The sequence below is a fragment of the Equus asinus genome, chromosome 7, assembly GCF_041296235.1.
Source record: "Equus asinus isolate D_3611 breed Donkey chromosome 7, EquAss-T2T_v2, whole genome shotgun sequence".
NCBI lineage: Eukaryota > Metazoa > Chordata > Mammalia > Perissodactyla > Equidae > Equus > Equus asinus.
In genome coordinates, this window is record NC_091796.1 from 54,402,706 (window position 1) to 54,429,450 (window position 26,745).

The window sequence follows — 26,745 nt, forward strand, 5'->3', positions numbered from 1 at the left end:
TTATCGCGGCCCCGACTCACCCGCAGCCCGTGAAGCGCATTAAGTCACGTAAACAGCGCGCGGGGTGGAATGCCGCCGCGGGGACCCCTCGTGCGCGGGCGGCCGCCGACGGCGCGGGGCCGGGGGGCTGCGGGGCGGCGGGCCCGGCCTCCATCCCGCGCGCCCGGCGGGCCGGCGTCGGCGCTGCCCCAAAGGACCGGCGGCGGGGGAGGGGCAGGGAGCCGGCGCGGGGGGCTGGGGCGACCTCCGGGCTGCGCCGTTTTCGCGCTTCCGCCGCCACCACCTGATGTTTCTAAGGAGTATTTGTGAGTTTTCGAGAGTTAAAAAACAAAACAACAAAAAGCGCACCGTCAAGACTCTGAGCGATGGTCTGCGTCGGATTGACAGCCTCTGAGTGGGGGGGGGGGGAGGGGGGGACACGCCGCCCCGACCCCGGACGCGGGCGGGGATGCGGGGCGCCGAGGTGACCCCGTGTCCTTTGGCAAAAGCGTCCCCGGGACAGGAAGAAATATAGTATGAGAGAGAAGGCCCCATAAATCTGGTTTTTAAAAAACTCAAGTGAAAACTATGTTTTAAATCAGAAATTGTATTTTTTTCTTTCTGAAACGTCGCTGGAGCAGCCAGGAACTTTGTGAAATGACAATCTCACGAGCTGAAGTTTGCCGGGGTGCAGGCGGGCCCTAGCCGGGGTGTCGCGGCTCCTTCGGAAGCAGGGCACGCCTGGGTCCCCAAATATCCTTTCCCGTTTGGCAGCAAAACCCCCGCCCCCTGCCCGCTTGGCTGGTGTGTTCCGGGCTGGATTCAAATCGCGAATAGTGAAGTGGCGCGACCCAAATAAATCAGCCCTGGGGACAGGCCGCGCCCCGGAGCCAGCTCCTGTCGGAGGGTGAGGAGGGCAGCTCGGGGAGGGACAGCTCGCTCCGGAGGGGCCACTCTTTGGGTCTAAATAGTCTGGAGAGAAACGATTTCGTTCTAGATTAGCAAATCCCAAGAGACAGGAGAAAAAGAAAAGGAAAAAAAAGAAAGGAAAAAAAAAAAAACCCATAAGGAAAACAGAACACCCTCTGAGAGCCTGTCTGTCTACCTGGAGCACTATGGGGGCCTTGGGTTTCCCCCTAGTTTGGGGTGCACTTCTTCTTCCGCACCCCTATTCTCCCCGCCTTCCGGGACCAGCTGGGGAGCTTTAGAGGAAGCTCAGAGCGCCCGAGCTAGGGGGCCGGGAGAGGGGGCTTCGAAGATGTGCCTCTCCCTCAGGGTGTTGTCCCCAGGGCCAAAGCCAGATGTGTTGGGAAAACTGCAAACTGGATCAGACTATCTGGCTTTCGGTCTGAATAACTCCAGGGGTTAACCAGTTTTGTTTATTTTTAAGTTAACTGACAAGAAAAAACATTTAACTATCCATTCTCTCCTTTGGTTGGAAAACCAGTTTAAAAAAACCAAAAAAACAATTTGTGATCCTGCACAGGAGCAGTTACCTTTTCCCCTCCTTTTTGTTTCAGGCCATATTATAAAGAGACTGGGAATCTAGAGGGTAAACTGCCCCAGCCCCGAGAGCCCGCACGTTGCGGAGTCGGTGAGCGTCGGTCCCGCCGCTCCTCGGTCCCAGCCGGGCCGGGGCCAGCGCGCCTTCTCCCCGCTGCTGCGGAGCTGCGGGAAAAGCAGGTCCCTGGGGCTTAGCTATCGTCCAGGGAAATTCACACGGACGTCCCGGTCCTTGCAAATATAAAGACACACACACAACAGGAATTAGGTTCACGCCAGGGCTCCGTCTCCTCGGGCTGTTCACAGGCTGGATTCGAACTTAGCCAAAGGATTTGTTAACTCGTCTGCATTAGAAATCGCCTCACTGGAGATGTGAATTTTAAAAAGAAAACTTTGCTTTTAAGAACAAACCTGAGAAACACTTTAAAACAGTTGGACTCGGAGGAAATCAAATGCCCACATTTCTGGAACTGCTTACAAATGAGCTTCTGCAAAACTCAGTCTACTTAAAAATTTGGTCGGAACTCATGTAAAAATCAAAAGAAAGGCATTCGAAAGTCTGGTCGGAGGCAAGTGGACGGCAGACGCAGGGCTCTCTCTTCTGTAGTCGCATTCGATCGAACTCAGGTTAAATTTTAAAGCCCCCGGGATCCTGCTCCGGTCGCCAGTCCCCGTTCCAGAGTTTTCTACCTTCAGTCTTTCGGAACTGCGGCCACATGGAAACTGGGAGCCGCCGCAGCGATTGGGGGAGGCACAGAGGAATGTAATAAAAGTGACTAAATGGGATGAGAACGGTTTATGGACCTTCTCAGTAGCCATTTAAAATTCAGAAGTGTTTGGTAGCAATTCACAACGAAGAATGAAAAAAAGAAAAAGAATTATCGCCAACTTGCTCGATTCGGTGCCCTCCTGCCCCGCGCTGCCAGGCCCTGTCCCCTTCTCCCCCAGGACACAGGTCACAGCTCACAGCTAGACTGAGAGGACGTTCAAGACGGGGGCTTTCCGTCTCTCCACACCACATTTTACGGTGCCCCTGCCTACCCCGTTCAACTCTGCTTAGGCTCCTCTGGCCTCCCCAACTGGAAAAACACAAAAATTAAAAACAAAAAACAAAAAACAAAAAAAAACCAAACAGCCCAAACGCTTTCACGGAGACTGACCTTTAGAAAATCATTTACTTCTATTTATCTGAGAAAAAAAAAGCGTAAAAATCCATTCCCACCAAACAACCCCTCCTGCCGCAGTTAGAATTCTCTCTCGGCAGCCTTCTGGGGTCACGTCTGTCGGAAGAAATTCTCTCCGTGAGCGAAAGGGAAGGAGACGTACATCACGGCTCCCGCTGCGGACGAACTTGCGGCCGCTCGACTCGCCGCTGACAGATCGGCGCCGATAACCCCGCGACGTTCACTTCCAGTCCCTCTGCCCGCTAAGGACCGTGTCAGTTTGTACACAGTTGTGATAACCATTTGGAGGCAGCGAAGAAGGGGTGTGTATGTGAGGGTGAGGGTGGGGGTGGGGAAGCCGTATTTCGCGCTGGGTCCAGGCAAGGTGACCCCCTTCTTTCCACGGACTTATCTGAGACTTACCTGAAGCTCCCCAGGGAAAGCTCAGAGCAAACGGGACCCCAAAACTCGGGGAGCATCTCTGGGCGCGACTGGCGGGGCAGCCCTTTTTCGTTCTGCGCACCTCCTGAACTAACCTTTCCGTACGCCGCGACCCCGAATTGAAAGTTCCCACAGGTTGGCTGGCTGGGGAGTGCCGACGCGAACTTCCCGAAACTTGCCAGGCATTTAGGATACTTCTAAAAGGCAGGGCAGAGAGAGGGAGCTGCGCACGCGAGTTCCTTCTTTCCTGTATCATGGGAGACTCGACCCCCGACGGCCACCACAACCTGAGCCCCAGGGTCTCGAGAGGGCGTCGGGGAAAGTTTAAGGTCGGTCACACACAATTGCAGAACAAAAAGCTCATTTAATGTGGAGGGAGGCACGGGGAAGGCCGGCGGAGCAAAGCACTTTCCCCCTCATTCTGGGGGCGCGTTGACCCCGGAGCTGGCGCGTCCCTCCCGCCGCCGTGGCTGCGCCAAGCAGTGCACAGCCAACTCCTCCCGTGTCACTCCCCCACCCCCCCCCCCCTCCGTGAATGCGTAACTGGAGGCGGAGGAAGGTGCTCCGTCGCAGGATGGGTGTGGGTCGCCAGCCAGGTCAGGCGTTCTGCCACCTTCGCCCCTCCCCCAGCGTCCCCGGGCTCGGCGCCCCCTCGATGGACCTGCCCCCGCTCCCAGTACAGTGCTCGCGGGTCAGCCCACACCCGCAGGCTGCACGGCGCTCATTGTCTGCTGGGGCTGCGCGCTCCCCTCCCCCCACCGCCTGCCGTCCCCTCCCCACCCTCTTTTCTCTCCTCCCCTCGCTCCCTCCTCCTCCTCCTCCTCCTCTTCACCTCCAGCGCCCAGCTGCTCGCAGAGCGCAGTTCCGACCCACAGCCTGGCACCCTTCGGCGAGCGCTGTTTGTTTAGGGCTCGGTGAGTCCAATCAGGAGCGCAGGCTGCAGTTTTCCGGCAGAGCAGTAAGAGGCGCCTCCTCTCTCCTTTTTATTCACCAGCAGCGCCGCGCAGACCCCGGACTCGCGCTCGCCTGCCGGCGCCCTCCGCCGCTCTCCGCGCTCGGAAGCACCCTCCGCCGCGGCCGTTCTCCATGCGCAGCGCCCACCCGAGGTTCGGCTGCTTCCTCTTGTTCATGCTTCCCTCTCTCCTCTCCTCTACCCCCCCACCCGTCGCGGGCCCCTTGGCTTCGGGCTCTTCGGCCCTCTGCGGGCCGCGGTCGGCTCCGAGGGTGTCTCCCTTCTCCATTCCCGGCAGGCTCTAGCGGCTCCCTGTTCCCAGGACACCGCGAACCAACTTCTGGTGTCTTTTCCTCTCACCGAAGCGCTTATCTGTGTGCAGCCTTATCTCCGAGTTATCTCGGCGCAAAGGGGCGGGAGCCGGCAGTCAGGCGGGCAAAGAGACTTCTTTCCTGCTATCTATCCTGGGTCTGTGTGTGGGCATTAATTTTAGTGTGGTTATCTCCGATGAGCCGAAGCGGTTTGGAAAAGCAGCCCAGAGGAGGCCAGTTCGGCTGCATTTCGCCTCCCTCCCCCGACCCCTCCGAGGCTCCCTGTCATTCCTCCTGCTCTCCCCTTTGGGGTGGCCTCACGTCCCCCCTTGCATTTCCCCCTCCTTTTCTCTGCGCTCCGCTCCACCCCGCTACGTCCGATTCCGGAACGGTCTGGCCTTTCCGTGGCTGGGGATGACCGCGGGGTGGGCAGGGGTGGCCCGGCCGGTGTGAGCGCACGCGCTGGTGGCTGTAGACGCAAGCCGGGTCTAAGGTGTGCCAGGGCCGCGGGGCCGCGGGTTGGGCGTGACTCTGGCCCCGCGGGCACCCCTCTCTGTGCCCGGAAGGTCCGACACTGTCGTCCCGCCCCGGCGCCCCACCTTCCTTGGGCTGAGTTGCATTTCTCTGGGGCTCGCGTTCCGTCTCGTCAGCGCAGTCCGGGAAGCTCTGGGAGAGCCAGTATGGGAACGCGGCGGTTTCGTTTTCGGGGACAGGTTGCCTTCCTTGCGCTAATGATTTTCACTCGGGCAACCGTCACTCTGAAGCATTCCGGGCGAGGGACACCCACAGGAAGGCGGGATACGGCAGCGCCGACACGCACAGCCACTTAAAAAGTTCTTTTGTGTGCCATCGGCCACGAGGGAGGTGATGGGGCAAAAGGGAAACCTCGGCCAGCCTCGTAATCACCCTTGGGATCTGGCGCGCGCGCGGATGAAGGATGCTGCGGAGTGGGTGGGCGGGGAGGGCGAGGGGACCCAAGCGGTGCGGGTGAGGGAGGGCGGGTATCCTGGTCCTTGCAGGACCCTGTGGCGACTGCGCAGGCTCCATTCCCTTCCCATCTCCTTCCCCAACCCCCGCGCCCAGGGCAGAAAAGGGATCTTTGAGGAGTCTCCTTAGCTAGAAGAGGGAGTGGAAGCGAGATGTACATCCTGCGCTTTTGGTAACTCCTTTTTATTTCTCCTGCCGTTTCTTTATCCCCCCCGGAACCCCCTCCGTCTCAGGAGCTAGAAGTCAGCTTGGAGTGGTGCCGGACCGTGGATGGCCTTGACTGACGGCGGCTGGTGCCTGCCGAAGCGCTTCGGGGCCGCGGCTGCGGACGCCAGCGACTCCGGAGCCTTTCCAGCGCGGGAGCTCTCCACGCCGCCTTCCCCCATCTCCTCCTCTTCCTCCTCCTGCTGCTCCCGGGGTGGGGAGCGCGGCCCCGGCGGCGCCGGCAACTGCAGGACGCCGCAGCTCGACACGGAGGCGGCGGCGGGACCCCCGGCGCGCTCGCTGCTGCTCAGCCCCTACGCCTCGCATCCCTTCGGGGCTCCCCACGGACCTTCGGCGCCCGGGGTCGCTGGCCCCGGGAGCGCCCTGTCGAGCTGGGAGGACCTGCTGCTCTTCACTGACCTCGACCAGGCCGCGACGGCCAGCAAGCTTCTGTGGTCCAGCCGCGGCGCCAAGCTGAGCCCCTTCGCACCCGAGCAGCCCGAGGAGATGTACCAGACCCTCGCCGCCCTCTCCAGCCAGGGGCCGGCCGCTTACGACGGCGCGCCCGGCGGCTTCGTGCACTCGGCGGCCGCGGCGGCGGCGGCAGCCGCGGCGGCCAGCTCCCCGGTCTACGTGCCCACCACCCGCGTGGGCTCCATGCTGCCCGGCCTGCCGTACCTGCAGGGGGCGGGCAACGGGCCCGCCAACCACGCGGGCGGCGCGGGCGCGCACCCCGGCTGGCCCCAAGCCTCGGCCGACAGCCCCCCGTACGGCAGCGGAGGCGGCGCGGCGGGCAGTGGGGCCGCGGGGCCGGGCAGCGCCGGCTCGGCCGCGGCGCACGTCTCGGCGCGCTTCCCCTACTCGCCCAGCCCGCCCATGGCCAACGGCGCGGCGCGGGAGCCGGGCGGCTACGCGGCGGCCGGCGGCGGGGGCGCGGGCGGCGTGGGCGGCGGCGGCGGCAGCCTGGCGGCCATGGGCGGCCGCGAGCACCAGTACGGCTCGCTGTCTGCCGCGCGGCCGCTGAACGGCACGTACCACCATCACCACCACCACCACCCGAGCCCCTACTCGCCCTACGTGGGGGCGCCGCTGACGCCCGCCTGGCCCGCCGGACCCTTCGAGACGCCGGTGCTGCACAGCCTGCAGAGCCGCGCGGGAGCCCCGCTCCCCGTGCCGCGGGGCCCCAGCGCAGGTAAGGGCGCGCCGCGCGGGCGGGGGCCGAGGGCCGGGGCGCCGGCGGCCGTGCGGCGGCCCCTGGACAGGGTCCTGCGTTCCGGGCTTTCCTGCCTGGGTGCCCAGAGGCGGCGTGGCCCCAGGCAGGATTTGCGGACCCGTGGCGGGGCAGCCCGGAGTCTGGCAGTGTGGATGGGGCGCTTCTATTTTGCGGACTGTCTCAGGTCTTTCCCACCGAAGAGGCTAAACACGCATATCTACCTCGGCGCGGTGGAGAAGCTCGAGGGACTTAATAGACAGTGAATGAGGTGGGCAGTTGGGAAAAATGAGCCCGGGAGCGGAGCGACAGGGCCGGAGCCCGGTCCCAGACCCTAGTTCGCGCGAACGGAGCAGAGAGACTCCATGGGGGGTGAGTTTAGGAGAGTGCTGGGCACTGGATTCGCCCTCTCCTCAGATCGCACACAGCCTCACCCCGTTTAACTCTCCAGAGGTGAGCAGTTGTGTGCGTTTTCCCCAAGGAGCGTATTAAAAGAGCTCCACAGTGGAAGAGGACCTAAGGACCCCGTTGGCATCCGTCCCCTCCCGCGCGTGAGGGGGGAAGAGAGAGGACACCTGGGCTGGTGGTCAGCCTTGTGGCGGTCCCAGGGGAAGCTGGCGGAGGGGCCCTTCTGCGTGGCCCTAGCTGGGCCCGGGTTCTGGGGCTGCTCCTGCATGCCCTGCCAGGCTGGCACCCCGGGGTCCTGGAGCTCCCACATCTATTCTTCCTGGAGTTCAGTCCACCAATTTTTCCGTTTCCAATTCCACACATACTTTCATGTCTGTGTCTGGGGTACACTGGGGCAACACAATTGCCACAGTACCTGGAAACACCCCATTTTGAAAAGCGTTTTGTTCTGCTCAGGTAGGGAGGGAGTGACTGTGTTGTCTGGCCTGACAAAGGCGCTCAGGCTTCTTTTCTCAGCCGCAGCATCCGGCGCCCTTCTCTATGCTTTCACAGGTCTCTCCTTATATTTAACATGTTTGATAATCTGTCTCCTAAGATAAAACTTTCTTGTGTGGCTGTTTGAGGGGAACTGTGGGAGTCACAGAGGTGGCAAGGACGAAGGAGGCACATGGGCCTGAAGTATCCAACCTGGGCTTTTCCTGGAGCCTCAGCCCTCCATTTAGGGACAGCAAGTCTTTTAGGAGCCCTGATTAGTTAGGACAAAGCCCTGATTAGTTAGGCATCGCCAACTGTGTGTTCAAAAGACATACTGGACACACTAGTGGCCTGAAAGTGAGAGATCTGATTTGCCCAGCCCTCCTGGTAACACTGGGAGGGAGCGCAGGCTTTCTGATGACAAGCCCTTCCTTTCTTCCTCCACTGGCCCTAAGATTTGGCTCTCAAAATTCCCTCTTCTCTCCCCTGCAAAGCTGCCTCTGGAGTCGTCTTCACTGTCTGTAAAGTGGGGGTGGGGGCCTGTTGAGGTTTGCCCTCGGGAGTAGAGACTTGAGACAGCACAGCACTGTCACTGTTCCTGCCACAGGAGCCGGGAGCCGGGAAGATGAGGACTATTCAAAGGTGGGAAGGAGCTGGTGGTTAGGGGTGGGGCTTTTGTCCGTCAGGAATCCAGCCGGGAATCCGAAAGGGCGTGTGAGTTGGGTCAGGGCAGCTGCAGTTGGAGCAAGATCCTGCAACTCTGCCTGACCGAGACGCACCCTAGCGGGATCTCTGTATTCCTTCCCCCGTCTCCCAGCCTTTCAGGAACTGAGAAAAAGCAGTAGTCTGAAAGCCATAATTGGAGTCTTTGGATGTTTAAAGTAACTGGTCTGCATGGAAAATCCTTTTAGAGGTAGTAGGGTGCAACTGTAGGCGAGTTATAAATTTCGTTTTAAACTTAGCCTGTCCTTTCACTCATTTCCTCACCTTCTGGGTACGACGCTGCAAAGGTAAAAAAAATCTTCTGTAGATCCAGAGTATGTTTTAAAAAATACCAAAAACCAAAAATGGGAAGGGGTTTGGGAACACCCAGCTTTTGCATAAAGAGTCTTAAAAAGGCAGGAAGCTGCTGAGAAAAAGCCAGTGTGGGGATGGGGGAGGTGAATGACCCTAACTTTGCTTGTCCTCACAGGTGTTCTTATGCTAGAGAGACCTCGACCCCCAACCCCTCTCCTCCTAGCCTTCTAACTGGACTCCCTGGTTCTCCACTTTGATTTTTTTTTTAAACAAACCGTTTTTGGAGGCACTCTTTAATTGATTTGAGCAAACAGCAGGGCTAAAACCTGAGCACGGAGCTTTCTCAACCTGCACACTGTGGAGGCCTCTCCTGATGCTGGTGGTGGAGAGTCCTGGGGCAAGCTTAGGGTCCTCACAGCCCTTCGGTCCCCTCCTAAGCTTCTGCTGAACTGGAGGAGCTTCCATTTTCGGGGCCCTGGGACGACAGACGACGGTGCCTCTCTCCCCTGAGTCTGTCACTCTCTAGGGGCACCCAAGGCAGCCAGGTTAGGAGAGGGATAATGAGTAGGGGAAACTGATGGGTGAGTTTGTAATTTTTGTAATCAGCTTTTGTAATTTTTACTGAAAAACTGTTTTTAAATTTTAGTCAGCTATAGAAGTGTAGCTGCTGAGTGAGGGGTGGGAGAGAATGGGGGCTATAGATTTTATTTAATTAAAAATAAGCAAATTTCCTAAATTTTATTTATCCCAAGAGTTCAAGTTTTGTCTTCGGGTTTTCAGATGACTGGGAGATTTACCTGGAGAGTTCCCACTGTCTTCTCCCGGGAGTCTTTATTGTCCCAGCCTGGGAAGAGGCGGCCCGTGGAGGGCTGGTTCTCCAGGGAATGCCTGGCTCCTCTATGGAGAAGGGGCTCTGATAGGTAACATTTTAAAGTCAACAACAAAGACAAATACCTTGTTTAACTTCAGTGTCCTTGAAGTCCTGAGCATTTTACTGATTACCGTAGTCAATAGTGGCTTTTAGGGCGGAGAAGAATAAATCTTTGTGATGTGTTGTAAGTTGCAGTGTCCCCATGACAACTTTGAACTCAGTTGTGTAGGATGCTAGTTTCTTTTCAAGTTATTTCTTGAGGAGGAAGGAGACTTGTTTTGTAGGGCAAATTGTATTAATGGAATTAAAAGAGTGTTTATGCCAAAGACACATTTAAGTATCTTTCCAACAAACAGTTGATGGTAGAAACAAGTTGCAAAGTGCTCGGGCATCAGAAGGAGTCGAAAGTGTTGCTAGCTCACATAATCTCCAAATTAAACTCTAAAGTGTAATGTTTGTTTACTTTAAGCATTGATTCAGAAATGCTCCTTAAAGAAAGCCAAATTAGAACATTTAAACTCGCTATAATATAAATGCGGCTAAACAGGAGATATTTATTTTTTAAAGTGCTTATTAATAAGTATCTCATTTTAGATAATATTTATTCATTCATATTTAACCGATTTAAGGGAAAGTGAAAGAGTTGTTGCAACCATTGACTCTTAAGATTTTTTTTTTCATTGACAGGTTTAGGTTGTGAACTCCGAAAACTAACCGAATAGCAAAATGACGAAACACAATTTAGATAGTGTAAGTTGAAATTTTAGACCAGGAAAATAGGAAATAGCTTTATTTGGCACGAGGACTATCTCAGTAATTTTCTGAGTCAATAAAGTACCAGCCATTTGTAGAAATTTTGCAAATAGAAGCCATTAGACCCACTTTGAAATCGGAATATTTTAGTGTTTGGTCCTTGTGGTGTGAAAATCACACCTAACATTTATCTCGATGCTTATTAGTGTTAGTGCTTCCCCCCCCCCCCCCAGGAGACCTGAGTCACTTTCTAATTAATTGACAAAAGTGCCCAAGAACAGTACTTATAATTTCATTTGTCTATTTTTTATTGAGGAGAAGGATGACAGATGTAGCAAGTACTTTTAAATATTACTTGAGATAAAAGTGAATAAGGCGGCGTCACTGCGTCCGGGGATGTTTGTGGGGTGGAGCGGGGTCAGTGATCAGTGCTAATAGTGTATGGTCTGCTCCGCTTTGGCAAGTGGCATATTGTAATTATGATGGATTTCAGTTTCGAAAAGCTTGGGGACAGCCGGAAAGAAGGGGTCAGAGGACCCAAACCGACCTCCTCACAGCTCATCCCAACTCTGAGGTCCTTGGAGACACAAGGCAGATGATTCGGCTCGGCTTCCAGCCCTGTCTCCGACTTTCCTGGGGATTTTACTGGGCGCGCCCAGGGGTGCAGAAGTGTCGGACAAATGGTCAGCAGATCAATAGCGACGACATCCACAGCCGGCTGCTGGCGTGGCTGCTGGGCTGAAAGTTCGGTGGGGAAGGGCGCGGGCTGGGGAGCGGGCGGCGCGTCGCCAGCCCAGGGACCAGGGAGGCTGGGGTCTTGGGGGGGGGGGGCTGCGGGGAGGGGCGGGCGCGGCGCGGCCTCACCGGCCTCTCGTCCCCGCTGTCGCCGCAGACCTGCTGGAGGACCTGCCCGAGAGTCGTGAGTGCGTGAACTGCGGCTCCATCCAGACGCCGCTGTGGCGGCGGGACGGCACCGGCCACTACTTGTGCAACGCCTGCGGCCTCTACAGCAAGATGAACGGCCTGAGCCGGCCCCTCATCAAGCCGCAGAAGCGCGTGGTGAGTGCGGGCGCCGCCCCCCCTGCGGCCCGGCCCCGAGCCGCGCTCCTCCCGCCGGCCGGCGCTCCCCGCGGGGACAGGTGTGCGCGGCGCGGCCCGGGGCTGACCCGAGCGCGGCGACCGAGCTGTGCCCTTCACTCCCCGGCCGTTTCAGCGCTCGCCCGCTGGCGCCCGAGCGAGGTTATCCCGACACCACCTTCAGGGGAACGAAGACAGCCTTTCCTCACGTTTACACGTAGGGAATGATGTCCTTACGTGAAAGGGAGGGAAAAAGGAAGGCGTAGGGTGCTACCATTTTTTTAGGTACAAAAATCTATATTTACATACGTCTAGATGTACTTGTAAACGCACTGAAATAATTCAGGCAGGAGACATAAGAAATTAGTAATAATGGTAACCTATAGGGAGAAAACCCGAGTATACGGACCCAGGTCAGGGAAGGAAGATATTTTCACTGTGTACTCTTTGGTCTGGTTTGGATTTTATTCTTGAAAAACCATGCTCCTTTATAACATTCTCCCCCAAATAGGATATGACAACAATAAACCCACATCCCCTTTCTCCCCAGAGCACAGCCTCATTCTGGGCTACTTTGATTCAGTCCCTCTGGGTCCCTTCTAACCTCTTTAGCATGGGACAGGTTTTACCTCCAAATTCCATCCATCTTTTGGACTGCCCTTTAGTCTGGTGAAAATTTATTTACTCTAACCTTTGTTATTTTGAAATCTGGCTGTTCAGAGAACTGCATAGAACTTGAGAAAAAATGCAGCCTGTATGTTCTTCTCCAGTTGAGGATTTTTGCCAATCGAAACATGTGTTACTATGTTTCAAAGTATGGGAATTCTGATTTTCTTCAGGGCTTAATCTCTTATTGTCATTGTTATGTGTGTTTTTTTTAGAAGGAGAGAGTATTTACTGCTGTAATGATTAGAGAAAATAAAGCTTTCACAAGCCCCACTGTAAGGCTGACATTTGTTTAGCTGAGCACTCACGCTCTAATACCTTTTAAAGTAGAATATTTTACAGTTAGATGCTAGACATCTTAAGTATCCCAGTAATTTATTTAATTGTTATACTCTAATTAGCAGGAACAAATGCTACACATGTTGTTTGTGTTAAATAGATTAGAGTGAAATTGCATCACAATGTAAGTCTGACACCTTAAAGAGAAGCAATTAGTTTTATGGTTGTTTTGTTTTTAATGCATTTAAAATAAAGTGGCCAAGGTTAATTTAATGAGTGTATGTGCCTTAAACTTGTTACAACCTCCCACAGCTTAAAATTTTCTTCAAAGGGCATCCTTAACTTTAGTGCCTGACTCCCTATGGTTTTCATTTTTCTTACATGCATCACATTAAAAAAGAAACAGCAGTGGCTAGAAAATATTCCAGGCAAGTTCCTTGCTTTCGTGTATTAGTCAATGTATGAGCAATGATGCTGATTATTATTTTGTTTGGAAAGGCACCTTGAGCTGAGACCTAGCTGAGCTCTCGGAAAGGTAACATTTTCTTGGGATCGAGTGAAAAACTGGTAGAATAGTAACCATTTAGGTTCTAGTTGCATTATAAATTTGCTCTAGTGACATCCATATTTAGCTAGTGCCATTTGTTTTGTGTGCTTACCAGTAAAAATAACTGTTACCAGAAGAAAACAGTTTTTACCATCTCTGAATCTGTTTTCCTTCTGTGTGGCAGGTGTCTTGGCAGCGGCCAAGGTCAGCCAATATGCTTTGTAAATGGGTTATAAATGATACCAATTGAAGGGTGTGTCTATCAATTAGTTCTCCTTGTGGGCTTCTTATTTATAGTTTCGATGGATCCAGCTTAGTTCTCAGAAATAGAATGTTGAACCCCAAGTTTGTTTAGCCAGCAGTACAGAACCAATCACTGTGAATTTGAACTTGTAATACATTGCAAAATAAGAGATTTATGGTGTAACTTGAATTCCTTGTCAGCAATGAATATAACTGAGATCACTTGTTACAAGGAACTTTTATAACCTGTTCACCTTCATTTCACATGTTTATGGGGACTGGCTTCACTTATGATCTGCAGTTGACAGTCATAAAGTTCTTTGTTAATAATGGCAGATTCTGATAAGAAGTTTGCTTCACATTGGCTCCAAATTCCACTGGAAACTGTCATAAATGAGCTGTTTATAAAATGAACCTTCCTGTCCCTAGTTTACTTATTTTATATTTATGATGAGAAAGGAGTGCTCTCCCAGGAAATTATTTTCTTTGAGCCATAAAGAAAAAGAAAGAAAAGAAGCCCTGATATGTAACGTTTTATGTTTTCATCATTTTAGCAAAGCAGTTCCTCAAATAATTCTCCTGTCAGCCAAGCATATTCATTTTAACCAAAAGTCAAATTGATTCTTTATCAGCACTGACTTCTTAAAAGTTGTTGTAGTGCTAAGAGGCTTACCAGGCTTTCTTGGTTTTTATAATTTGTCTGGAAAGAATAATGCTAAATTAATATAACGAGATGTGAATTGTAAATGCAAAATTCAATTTTATATTTTAAATTTACCAGCAAAGGATTTGTAAATCTCTGTCCTTTAATCTGTGAATATTCAATACATGCTCAATTTATATTTTTGTTGTCCATTCTGTACAAGAATTTTTCTTAAATTAAACTTAAACTTCCCTTAGTTCTGTAACATTCAACTTGCTTTGGTCCCTGGACTTTCCCCATAGATTTTTTTACTGAAGTCATTGCATTGTTTTTAGTTGTCCATCTAGGTAATTTAAAAACAAATGTAGATTTTCTGGAGAGGAACTTATACTAGTTTAAATTGTCATTCTTTATAATTCACACATAATAATTTGGAGGAAATAAATTCCGTTAAAGGATGTTAACGGATGGGCATAAAGGGGACATGGAAATCTGAGTGACAGTGGCAGACAGTTGGCCTTTTCTGATAATACCATTTAACCCTTTATAGGACAAAAGTTGAGTACCATACTGACAGGGTAAATAAAATATATCAGTATCACTGTATGTAAGACAATGCCAGTGTTAAAGCAATGCCGTGAAATTTGCTTATCGTTCGTAAAATGAATAATACAAAGATTCAGGCAGCAGGCAATCATGATGATAATTATAGAATGTATTAAAATATATTTCTTTCCAAAAGTTTGATACATTTTCCAAAATCCATTTCTATTAATATATATATATAAGCCCTTCTAAAGTTTCTGGTTTGTTTCTCTGCACATATCTGAGAAGTAGACCTGATTATCTCCAGTTTTCAGGTGAATCAGAGACTGCCCAAAGCCACTTAACATGTTTGTAGGCTGTTTGTGATTGCATTTCATGACTGTTAATACCTGAGACCTCTGGCAGCAGTCAGTTAGTTATTGGCCAACATTGTGACTGCTTCCCGGTTATTCTATAATCTACGCTAACGTGCTGGAGCAAACCAAATGTATGTATGGGATCCAGCACACGCTGTAAAACTCAAGTTGCTTGGTCTAGGAAGGTCAACCCAATTACACTTGACATTTTTTTTATCAAGGGGCCTCTTACTTATAATAACCAGGTACATGCTTGTTGATGACAGGGACACAATACATTGATGTATGTGTGTGAAATATACATAGAAATCACTTATTCTGTATTCTTACTTTCTTGTGCTGCTTTCTAGCCTTCCTCCCGGCGGCTTGGATTGTCCTGTGCCAACTGTCACACCACAACCACCACTTTGTGGCGCAGAAACGCTGAGGGCGAGCCTGTGTGCAATGCTTGTGGACTCTACATGAAACTCCATGGGGTGCGCCACATGTTCTGCTCATGTGTCTACACATTTAATATCTTGTTTGTACATGGTTTTAGTTAAGAAAAAAGTCAGCAAAGGAGAGGGGATGAAAGTGAAAAATCTGATTTTCTAAATGCACATTATTGAATCTAGATTGTTATTAATTAAAATATAAATTATCTTACATACCAGTAAGAAACAAAAAATGCTGCCAATTGAACTGTCACACACAACCACTGTAAGACATTCCAATTTTAGACATACTAAAATGTGACAAATTTGCATTTTAGAATTGATAAAATGGTAGGGACCCCCTTTTTAAAAAAAAAAACTGCACACTCAAAGAGAAAAATAGCATAGAACCAACTAGAAATGCACAATAACTAGTTTATATCTTAATTTTTTGGATACAATCAAATACATTTATACAAAGGAGTAATAATATATTTGATAGTTGTAGTTAGAAAGATTCTATATTTTAAGGGTACCACAAAATATTATAAACATCCATAAATATAGATGTATAAGTATATATTATTGTATATAATAAGATTATAAAAATCTTAAAAAGGAAAATAACCTTGTATATGTAGGAGGAAGAGAATACATGATCTCTTTGAAGTAAAAATATGTATTCATTGGTTTTACTCTATTATAATCGAAGTTGTTTAAAACAATAAACGTTAAGTTGAGTAAATTCTCCCTGGCAAATCACCCCGTTTTCTCTGAAGGAATCTCTGCATTTGATGGGGAAAGCGTAGTCTCTGTGCAGTTGCAATCTACTGAGTGTGTATAAAAATCAGATTGAAATTTATGCCAAGTTCTTTTAAATGAGGGCTTTCAGTACTGATGTTGGTTCAAGTTTGTTTTTTCTTCAGTATAATATTTATTAAACTTATGGCATGGCCTATGTGAACATTTTTTTTAGGTGCCTCGACCGCTTGCTATGAAAAAAGAGGGAATTCAAACCAGGAAACGAAAACCTAAGAACATAAATAAGTCAAAGGCTTGCTCTGGTAAATATAATAAAATGCTATTTGATTGTAAAGTATGCCAACCTTAAGAGCAGAGTATATGTATATTTATGAGGTTAATTTTGACTATTGCAGGTAATAGCAATAATTCTGTTCCTATGACTCCAACTTCCACCTCTTCTAACTCAGATGATTGCAGCAAAAATACTTCCCCCACAACACAACCAACAGCCTCAGGGGTAAGTGTGAAAACAGTAGACACTCTTTCTAAACTAGTCGGTTAATCTCTAGTATACTATCTCAAATTTTATCTTATCTGCTAGTACAATAATCTAAACCAACAGCTCAGTTTAGTTAGCTGATACCTAAGAATAGTTTTTAGAGGAAATTACATTTCAATGTCAATAAAATGACAAACTTAAGTACTTTACAAACCTCTTAATTAAGATCTATATCATTTTTTTATGGTTAAATTAACCCAAGTAAAAGCAAGAAGTTTTGCTTTGGAGTACTTCAAATTGTTTTATTTCCAGGTTTTTATCTGAGTTGCTATATATTTGTATTTCTGATGTAGATCAGAAAAACTACCAGCTCCGTGGTTTCGTGTGTCCCACTGCCCGTGACATTTAAATGGCTTTTGCTTATCATATGAACTCCTGCTTTCTTTTTTCTCTCCTCTGCTCTTCTGTTCTTCCTTCCTTCCTTTTATTTTAACTATCAACCCCCAGCAAAGCTCATCATAATGTCCTGTGCTGCTGTATTTGCTGATCTTCCTTCTTCCAGCTGTCCTCTTGCTAGGGCGCCTTGCCTTCTTCGAATGCATGCCAGTTGTGCCCAGGCTTATTTCAGCCTTTCAACAAACCTGTGAGCAGTTCGGTTTGTGAGCGACTTATGCCTCTGTGCACTGGGATGCCAGGGTCTTCGTGAAGATCCCAGAGTTAGTGTCTGCAAAGCTGTGATTGAAACTCAGTTTTTCTCAAGTGAAGAGCATTTTCCCATCCTAATGCTTCCCAGATTTACCTAGAATGCTCTTTAAAAGTGACCAGGTCTCACCCTTGACCTCAGTGAGATTCAGGGCGGGGCCTGAGCAGCAAGTCTGTACCGCGTGCTCCCTGGGCATTCTTAGGATTACAGTGAGACGAGTTTGGGACGGGACACCAGCATTAAAATCCCAATTTACTTAGTAATTGTTTTCAACATTTAGTTTTGCCCTCTTTGGGGTACTTTGAAATACTGCAGATTCCTGGGCCCCACCCTGGATTCTCTGAGTCGGAGTCTCTGGGGGTGGGGCTTGGGAATTCCTGTTTCTGAACAAGCGCCTCAGGTGGAGTTGAAGCTGCCGCCCCGAGGTGTCTTCCTTCCAGGGTTTGGCAACCACAGAGGGGGTTTGATCCCGTAGTATTTGTACTGGCTTAAACGAACAAAAATTCAATATTTTAAAACAGTTTTAAACTGTGCTTAAAATTATATTTGCTGTTTCTTTTTGTCTTCTGACATTCTTTTGGGCTTTTTCTTTAATGCAGTAAGAAGTTTGTTCAGAGTTTCACAAGGCAAAAAGCCTTTCAGTTGTTTCTGTTTGTTGCAGACGCGTTAAAGAATGTTGCTAGACCTTATAAAGGTGGGCTCTGGTGTACGATGTTTTTTACAGGGGGCTTAGACGTATCTTTAAGGATCTAAAGTGGTAAATAGAACAGTTCCTTGTGGGGAAATGGAAAGGTCAAAATTATTTAGGAATATTCTTTATGATGCCCTGAGTCCTCAGAAGTGATTATGTCGCTAAGTGAGGCAAAGCAGTGTTCTGGTTCCCAGAGCACTGAGGGAGCAGCCAGGTTTTTGGCCTCAGTGTCTGTCTCTCTGGCTGAAGTGAGGATGGCTGCCAGCTCCAAGTCAGTTTTGTTGGTGATACAGTCCAGCTTAAGCATGGCAAAAGCCAAATGTGAATGATAAATGGCGCAGAAATAGAGATGTCAGCCCGACAATGGGCTTCGGGGACTCGGAACCTTCGTGGGTGGAGTCCGTTTTGCTCTCGTGGTTTTGTGATGTAAAATCTCAAAATTGGCTGTTTGCAAGTCCCACCAGTTGCCCTCCAGGGGAGGGACAGTGAGGAGGCAGCGACGGGGTCTTGCCTCGGCCTGTCTGGGAGAGGGACCTCGGGAGTTCTGCAGCTTGTCCGACCGCTGCTCTGGTGTCCCGGCACCTCTCACCTGGGACCCAGCACGCTTTAGGTGGCTCACTGGCTAGTGCCCTTCGGAGGAGTGCTCACTTCCCTCCTAGCGGCCAGGAGGCAAAGCAACAAGGAGTTTAGAGATTGGAGGATAGTTTGAGAACAGTTCCACACGAGCCCCCATCACTCCCGTAGCCCACGCAGCCTCCGCGAGAACCAGCTCTGAGCTGCAGAAAAATCGGGCGGCTCTCGGGGCCCAGGCCGTCTCAGGAATGCTTCCCGACAGCTTTTCCCGGTGTGCTGTGTGTGCAGGGGGATCGCCCGCCTCCTGGCTCCGCAGGCACTCGGCACTGGGTTTGAGGGTTTCCTCCCCATGGCGAATCCATCACGGATTCTCCGGATTCTCCGTCAGCCCCTGGCTGACGTGGCTGTTGTGGGGAGCCAGGCCTACTTGATAGAGCCTGTCTGCTGGCTGCCTTTGGAAACTGTCCGCCTCCAAGAATCACTGTAGTAGACTCAAGTGGTTTTCCCGGGTTAGTACCAAGGAGTGCCCTGTGTGTGCCTGTTAGTTCCTTAGCACTTTACAGAGCCTTCTCTGCGTGCACTGAGTCTTGTGCACGTGGCCAGCATGGCAGCTGAGGAGCTGTGAAGAACATGCTGGAGGAGTTATCTGTGAGCAGCTGGCAGAAGCATTTGTGAAAGGCGGCTGTGTTGACAAAGATGTGTCATTTTCCCATTTTGGTCACAGTTTACGATGTTGGAGGGCAGCTGGTGCTGTGACTGACTGCTTATGGGATTTCATGGAGTGCTGTAGGTGAGGAAAACGTCTCCACAGAGCGAGGTTGTCTCTGGCACGTAGTACACAGCATCTTCGTTGGCTCGGCGTTTAAAACCTCTGATGATGAGTCTGTCCCATTGATCTCCGGTGGCCCCTGTGACTGACGTGGTGGAAATTAGTAGTGCAGAGTTATCCTAGTTAAATAAGGAACAACGGAGCTACCAAACAAAGGGCAATCTTAGGCGTTCTCCCAGTGGAGGACAGGAACTGGGGCCCACATGTTCTTCCATTTAGAGATGTAAGTGGCAACATAACTGCTCATCCTCCTTTCCTTAATGATCCTGAGTTACAGCAGGGAAGTCTAAGACTGCTGCAGAGGTCCACGTCAAACTTACTGTTCGTTTTAATCCTCTCCTGAGAACTCAGCTGTAGGAGATCGCCAGTAGACATTTCCAGCAGCTTCTTTTAAGTCCTGATATTCCTGCCCTGCCTGTGGGCATGGTCACGTGGTGGCAGCCAGCGTGGCAGGAGCTGAGTGTCCTGGAGGGAGGCACTCCTAGTTGTCTGCTGCTGTGAGTGGGTCTCAAGGTCTCAGTGCCCAGCAGGAAGGAAGGTGCACACAGGATTCTTAGCACACGTTATTCTGCATTCTTTTAGAACAAGTGTCTGAGTGTCACAAAAATCATTTTTGCACTGCCCTGAAACCTTGTTTCTTTGACTTATTTGCATGTCTTAACTTTATGTACTTGTTGCTAGTTTGTGTTTTGACTAGACGTCTGTCTGGAAAAAAGGAGACGTTCCTTCTGGTGGTCATCAGGTTGCTGACCCACCTACCTTATGACTCGGTTTCTCTTTGTGGTGAGCTGTGCATATGTGTGGTGTGTATGTGTTGGATGTAGAGGGAGGGCAGTTTGTTTCCTGTATGAGGTCGGGAAGACCTGAAGCCATGCAGCCTGGTATTACGTTAACGCCTGTCTTCTTCCTTTGGAATTCTTTGTGTTTGTTAAGAAATGGGTTGAACTTAATTTCTGATAGGCAATTGATTAATTTTTGTGACTTTTAAACTTCAAGATAAATTTCCTAAATATATTCTTTCATTCTGTCTGAAATTTTCTTATACACACATGTAGATTTACTGAAAAATCTGGGTTTAGTTGACCTAAATAGATCAGATTTTCTTTGGCATTTATATTCTCTGTGGGTTGTAAAAATACTTAAATCTTTCATTGAATTCCATTTACTGACTGTTTTATAAGTTTGTTGTTGTTATTGTTACTTAGGAGGGAAATACGATAATATATTCTATTTCAGCAATTCCCAAATAAGATTTAAGTAGTCTGTAAATGGTCCTATCCTTCCTATGACTTGTAACTAAGAATTTGTGAAATTAGACGGTTCTTTATATATATATGTGTATATATATTACATAGTATGTATACAATATATATAAACTTTATAGCTCAGTTGCCAACTTTTGTAGATAAAAGGTATTTTCCTAAATTTCTTTTGGGACACGAAGGATTAATTTGGGGATGAGATTAGCAGTAAGATAATGTCTGAGAATAGGAAGTCACTTGAACGTATTTTGCCTGCCTAAAAATAATTCCATAAATAATTATTTAGGGACTGGCCCCGTGGCCGAGTGGTTAAGTTCGTGCGCTTTCCTTTGGCGGCCAGGGTTTCACCATTTCAAATCCTGGGCGCGGACATGGTACCGCCCGTTGGGCCACGCTGAGGCGGCGTCCCACATGCCACAACTGGAAGGACGCACAACTAAAAATACACAGCTATGTACTAGGGGGCTTTGGGGAGAAAAAGAAAAAATAATTATTTAAAAAAATTAAAATCTACTTAAGTTTACATTAAACCTGCAAAGATAATGTTGAAATCATCATTAAATGTACAGCCTTGAAATGGAGATGACTTGGGTCTGATGGCCCTTTCTCTGTGGTCGTTGCTCCATTTAAGAAGCATTGTGCTATGAGAGGCCCTGTTTACAACTGAGTAAAGTAAGGTCCCCGACCCCAAATTGTTCATAAAGTGGTGGTAGTGGTGGGGGGCAGGTATAGACAGATCTTAGTGCTGGTCAGATCTGGAAGTGCTTTAAATGAGTGACAAAGTACGTTAGGCATTGGAAGGAGGGAGCAGTGAATTCTGACTGCAAAGTTGGAAATGGATTCAGAGAGGAGAGGAAACTTGAATTAGTTGTGTGGGAGTTTTGCAGAGGGAAAGTTGGGACAGAGGTGTCTGGGAAGAGGAGCATGGGTGTCTACAGTGCTTCAGGGACGTGGTTTTAGGAGTTCCGTGTGGCTGGAGTGCAGGGTGTGTGAAGCTAAAGGCAGATAAGACTGCTAAAATCGGCGGAGGGAGATATTTGAAACTGTTTCAAGTCAGTATCAAGTCAGCCTTAAGCAGGGCCCAAACTCCTTCATTTCTAATTGATGGACTTTATTTAACCCCCACGGCGGTGACAAATGTGTTCCTGTCTTTACGCTGGAGTCCAACAATTAAAACATTCCTAACTGGGAGTATTTTGATAATTGATATAAACAAACGCTAGCCTGCTCCTACTTGTACATTTCACAAGCAGGGTTTTCCCTCACAATCAGTAAGGAAAAATACTTACTCGGAGCTGGTGACGTGCGCTGACCGCTGACCTCATGGCTTACAATGTTGAGTTTTTTGGTCCCCGGGGCTCCTCAGTGTAGGATGGTTTGAGGTAGCTGTCTGGTGACCTTCCGGATGGAAACATTAGGCATGGTGTGTTAGTGATAGGAAATAAGTTTCCTTCCCTTTGTGGTTCGTTGTTGGTGATAGACAGCTTCACAAGGAGAGGCACATGTCCTTAGAGGGAGACAAGGACCTCATCTCAGATTCGCCTCTGCTTTTTGGTGGCCTTACCCACTCTTTGGTCACTTTCTTGCTATTAAATATGTAATGTCTCGTTCCTGCCTCACTCACTCTTCTGGGACGTTCTGTGCCTGGCTAGACCTGTTTCCCTACTGTAGCTACTCTTGGGTGATAACTTTATTCAGTGACTTTGTCAGAAGACGTACTTCTGAGCTGCGTTGTGCTGGATCTTGTGCTGGAAGTGGTTTGAAAGAGTTAATGCGCACCCCTGAGTGCTTGCAGGTGAGGGCAGTGATTAGGGACTGACACCTGTTAGGATATCTGGATGTCTTTATAAGGCTTTCTGAAGAAAGGTTAGGCACATCGCAGGTTAAGATATAAAATTATTTTTATAGTTTTCATTTTATGTGTTAATATTTCATCCTGTGGTGAAAATTGGAAGACACCACTTTAATCATGTAGTTACTTTTTAATTGGCAAATATATGCCTCTGTCTTTTTCTCAAAGTAACTGAGTCGCTTTGGATTTACCTACGGCATTAAGATTGTCACAAAATATAGTTTCCATTCTTATTAACAATTCCTATAACAGTTAAATAGCTGAAAGGTACATTCAGATAAGACTTAGATACAGTGTGGGTTGCTTTTACTCAGAGGAACTTGACTGTGAAGAAGAGCTCTGATTCAAGAGGCTGCTGGAGCCGGGACAAAATATTACCACGTCACTCTTCTCTTGAATCTTCCACGAGAGCCTTTAGGGCACTTGAGAGCCAGGCATTAGTGGATTAGTCTTGCATTTCATCATCCGTACTATTGCTTTGGGATGATTTCTCCTTTCCCGTACTTTCTCCTTTATAAGGTAGTAGACACAGGAAGGCAGGAAGCCAGCTTCTATCAAGTGCCTTTTATGTTCCAGGTGTTTTATGTACGTTTTTTCTTTTTATTCCTAATTATCTCTCTACAAATGAGGTGTTTTTATTTCCAATTTTCCATTTGAGGGAGTGAGACTCAGAATGTAAGTAACAGGCCCATGGTTATCTATCAAATTAGGAGGCTGGGCTTGGATGTGGACCCGGGCTGGCAGAGGCAGACTCAGTGTTGTTATCACTGCGGCATACTAGATTAATATGCGATAGCATATGGGATATTGAAATCTTTAGAGAGAAGAAATAACATTTTCTGAAAGAAATCTGACTAATTTTGATGAATAATTTCAGCCTCAAATATTGTCCCGCTGAAACATTTGGGAAAGTAATGTCAGAGAAGTGATTTGCTCTTGATAAAATATATGTCACATTGTATAAATTCTCTTGTTAAATATTATTCTTATTAATAGAATGTATTATATTTCTAAGACTATGTTAATTGAGTAATAGAAAAAATAGTAAGTGGTAAAATTTGCTGTTGTCCATGTACCTAATGTGACTATCAAAAGGCTCTCTTAAAATATTAAATACAAGGTTGCACTAGTACAAAAATCTTTCTAATGGTGTGATTTAAATCCATACACAGTGAGTGCTAGGTGAGTTGGAACTTTTCAGAATGTTCAAATTGCCTTCATTAATTTTTATGAAATCATTGGAAAGCGTTTCTTAATAGGCAAGTATCCATTTCTTCCCCAGAGTTTATAGTCCAAGGTACTTTTTTCTAAATGAATAAAAAAAGAGTTAAAAAGTCATTAATCTCCCACAAGGGTCTGTGAGAGAGTTGCAGCTAGGTATTGTTATTGCCTCATTTATAAACCAGGACTCGGAGCGACTCCATCAGGTCACAAAACAAGCCCACGTTGAAGCCGGGACTGGAACCGATGTCTCCTACCCCTCCCGGGGAGTTGGCCAATCATCACAGTTATTAATATCCCACTTGCCACTTGCTGCAAGCCATGAACATCAATATTTTGTTGGCGTTTTATCTTCACGCTCCCTATGTGCCAGGCTCCCTTTCTTTCCTCTTTCACAGCCCCTTCTAATAACTCACGTTCCTGTCTGACCACATTGGCCTTCGCTGTGAAAGTCACACGTCACCCTGGCAGAGAATGTTTAAGCGTGTGGAGTTTGCGTGCTTTCATTTTGATCTCAAGGCCTTTTCTAGACGTCCCTCTTCTTTTCGTGTGTGTGTGCGCACTCAGGCTCGTGCATGTATCATGGGGTGGATGGTAAGAAGGAGTAGTTAGAAATACATTGTATTACATTAACATGCAATGTCTTTGTATGTATATTAGGAAACAGTACAACTGTATTGCTCTTTAAATAGTTTATAATATGTATGTCCACCCAATTTATCACAGGATTGTGGTTTGTTTAATAAGTGACTCATTATCACAATCTGAAAGCCAGAATTCTGGGTCAAGAATAAGTGCAGGCAGTATGTCATTCGCCTTTTCCTTTGGCCTCAGGTTAGAAGGCTTCATCTCAGAATGCAACTTTTCTTTGCAGATTACAAATTCTTTGCAGTTTTTTCCCTGCCTCTGTAAGAATATACAAAATTGTCACAAAACATGAAATAATGTTACGGGAAAACATGACCAAATTTAAGAAATCTGGCTTAGAATGCTCTGAAATGTTATTGCTAAATGAATCTTCGAAGAAAATGAATTCCTTTACTGGAACAAAAGTAATTTATTATGCATTTCATGGGTGTCTGCCAAAAGAGTTACTAGCAATATGAAGATCTAGTGGATGTGAATTAAATCCAATCTGTTAGCTCTGTTCACGCTTAGACCTACCTGTTCATTTTCTCTGAAATTTTAATAATTTTAAGAAGCATCTCCAGAGACAGGTGTTGGCTTACGTGATCATTCATAATTCAGCAACCTGTCATATCCAGCCCAGTACTCAGAGTTTGTGAGCCTGAGGACAAAGGCATTATTTTCGTGACCTCAGGTTTGAAGGAGGATTTGAACAAATAAACAACAGGTATGGATTTCAGTGTCCTGTTGGAGTCTTGTGAGTAAACAGTTCCAGGTCAGTAGCTGATAACATTTAAATGCTGATTTATTCCGTGTGCTGTCTGATTTGGTAGTTGATAGCGTGGCTTGGTTTCACCAGAGCTGGGGTACGTGCTCCAGAATCATTGTTTTATCTTATTAAAATATTTATTATAAAGCTCTTGTTAAAGTTAGTTGCTTGATTCGTGCTGAAGCCTGAATATAGTCTGACGTTTATTCTGGGGGTTCATGGATTAGCGGCTGGAAGGAAACAGATTCAGGCAGGCAGGCGCTAGCTCCCGCTCCACGTGTGACTGTAGCATGCTGCCAAGGTTTTGTACAGCCTCTGTCTCCTTCTGCTAAAGGGGAGAAGTAATTCCTACCATCTGATCCTTAGGAGTATTGTGTAGCCTAAGTGGGAGATGCCTGTAGACCTCTTTGAGGCTCAAGAAGAATAGTGCTACTTAAATATAATCTTGAAAGTTAATAATGATGTACTCTATTTGTATGGCATTTTTTTCATCCCAAGACATTAGAAATAAATCCTTACTTTCCTAATGGGGGGAATTTAGAGATGTAGAGCTGTTGTATTAATGAAGTAACCATATTTAAAATGTTTATTTCTCCAACAGCAACAATTTTTCATTCTTTACGATACTTAGTACTTTCATAATACTTTCTTATAAATGCTGCTTGGTTCTTGGACCACAGTATGCTTTCTCTCATTGAGATGGCCAGTTTTAAGATGCTCGTCCAATCTCCTAAAAAGCCAGTTTTTAACAGTTAAGATGAGCGGCTGGCCCCGTGGCCAAGTGGTTACGTTTGTGTGCACTCTGCTTCGGCAGCCCAGGGTTTCGCAGATTTGGATCCTGGGCGCGGACATAGCACCGCTCACCAAGCCATGCTGAGGCAGTGTCCCACGTGCCACAACTAGAAGGACCCACAACTAAAAATATGTACAACTATGTACCCAGGGGCATTTGGGGAGAAGAAGAAAAAATAAAATCTTTAAAAGTTATGATGATAATTCACCAGGTTTTAAATCTTGCCTCATGAGCCTTTACCACTTAATTTGAAGACTGGAATAGAGTCATCCATTTTGATTCATTTTGAAGATAAACTTTTCCTTTAGTATACTTATCACTTAGAGTTGTGGGACAAACCCTACACCCCTGCAATTTGTATTTGTACATCAGCATTTTACTGATAATCCCACGGTACTTATAAACTTTGAGCCAGGCCTTTCTTCACCACAGCATGCTTGCTGTTGGAGTGTGTGCAGATGCATAAAACAATTTGCTCCTTTGCCCAGAGGAGACTGTGTGTGTAGCATGGTTCTTCCTCCTGGAAAAGGGCAGCATCTCCAGGTGTGGGTATAACCTGGCCTTCTCAGGCTCAGAGGGGCAGCCAGGGAGCTCCTCAGGAAGGAATTTGTTTGCAAAGTTACAAAATATAAGAAATTACTTTTCTAATTATTATAATATTATTCTGCTAAAAACTGAGTTAGGTCATCAGCTTGGGTGACCAGCACCCTCCCTTCTTGTAAGAGAAGGTGCTCGCATTCTCCTGCTTTACTGAGCTGTCGTGGGAGATTGGGAGAGTTTTGTTGTGATTGATGATTTTCATGTGTCCCGGTGGAGACAGACCTGTGTGTACTATTGAGTCGCTTTTGTGTCTGGTCTTGTTACCTCCATTCAGACTGAAATGACGATAGCTTTTAGAGTGAACGTTAAAATTTATCTGAAAGTGTTTCTCCTTAGTTGGCACTTGCACAGTTTTTAGTTTTTCTTCTGAGGAAGGCACAGCTATAAGGCCCTGCAAGAGTCTAACCTAGAGGTTACGCAAGCAGAGAAGAGAGCTTTGGCAGCGAGGGACGGCTGGCTTCCCCTCACCCGAGTAAAAGCTGCAACCAGAGACTGACTTGGATGTGTAGGAAGGGCAGATGGGAGGCCGCAGGGGCCGC

The 26,745-nt window shown here is 47.9% G+C and overlaps 1 protein-coding gene and 1 long non-coding RNA gene across 13 annotated transcripts in view; one reads left to right on the plus strand and one right to left on the minus strand.

The window, feature by feature from the left end:
• Window positions 1–2,967, minus strand: part of LOC123287080 (uncharacterized) — a 34,560-nt gene extending 31,593 nt beyond the window's left edge. For 6 of the 9 annotated variants that reach the window (XR_011504525.1, XR_011504526.1, XR_011504523.1 and 3 more), the window contains exon 1: window positions 21–2,967. This is a non-coding gene — a long non-coding RNA (uncharacterized lncRNA). The remainder of the gene's footprint in view (window positions 1–20) is intronic. The other 3 variants (XR_011504530.1, XR_011504529.1, XR_011504528.1) reach the window with 3 other exon arrangements.
• Window positions 2,968–3,918: 951 nt separating this feature from the next.
• The window catches only part of GATA6 (GATA binding protein 6), a 35,964-nt gene continuing 13,137 nt past the window's right edge, over window positions 3,919–26,745 (plus strand). For 2 of the 4 annotated variants that reach the window (XM_044773546.2, XM_070513388.1), the window contains exons 1-6: window positions 3,919–4,192; window positions 5,570–6,732; window positions 11,166–11,332; window positions 14,981–15,106; window positions 16,020–16,107; window positions 16,201–16,304. In XM_044773546.2, coding sequence (XP_044629481.1) covers window positions 5,607–6,732; window positions 11,166–11,332; window positions 14,981–15,106; window positions 16,020–16,107; window positions 16,201–16,304 — 1,611 coding nt within the window. In that variant the 5' untranslated portion in view covers window positions 3,919–4,192; window positions 5,570–5,606. The other 2 variants (XM_070513390.1, XM_070513389.1) reach the window with 2 other exon arrangements.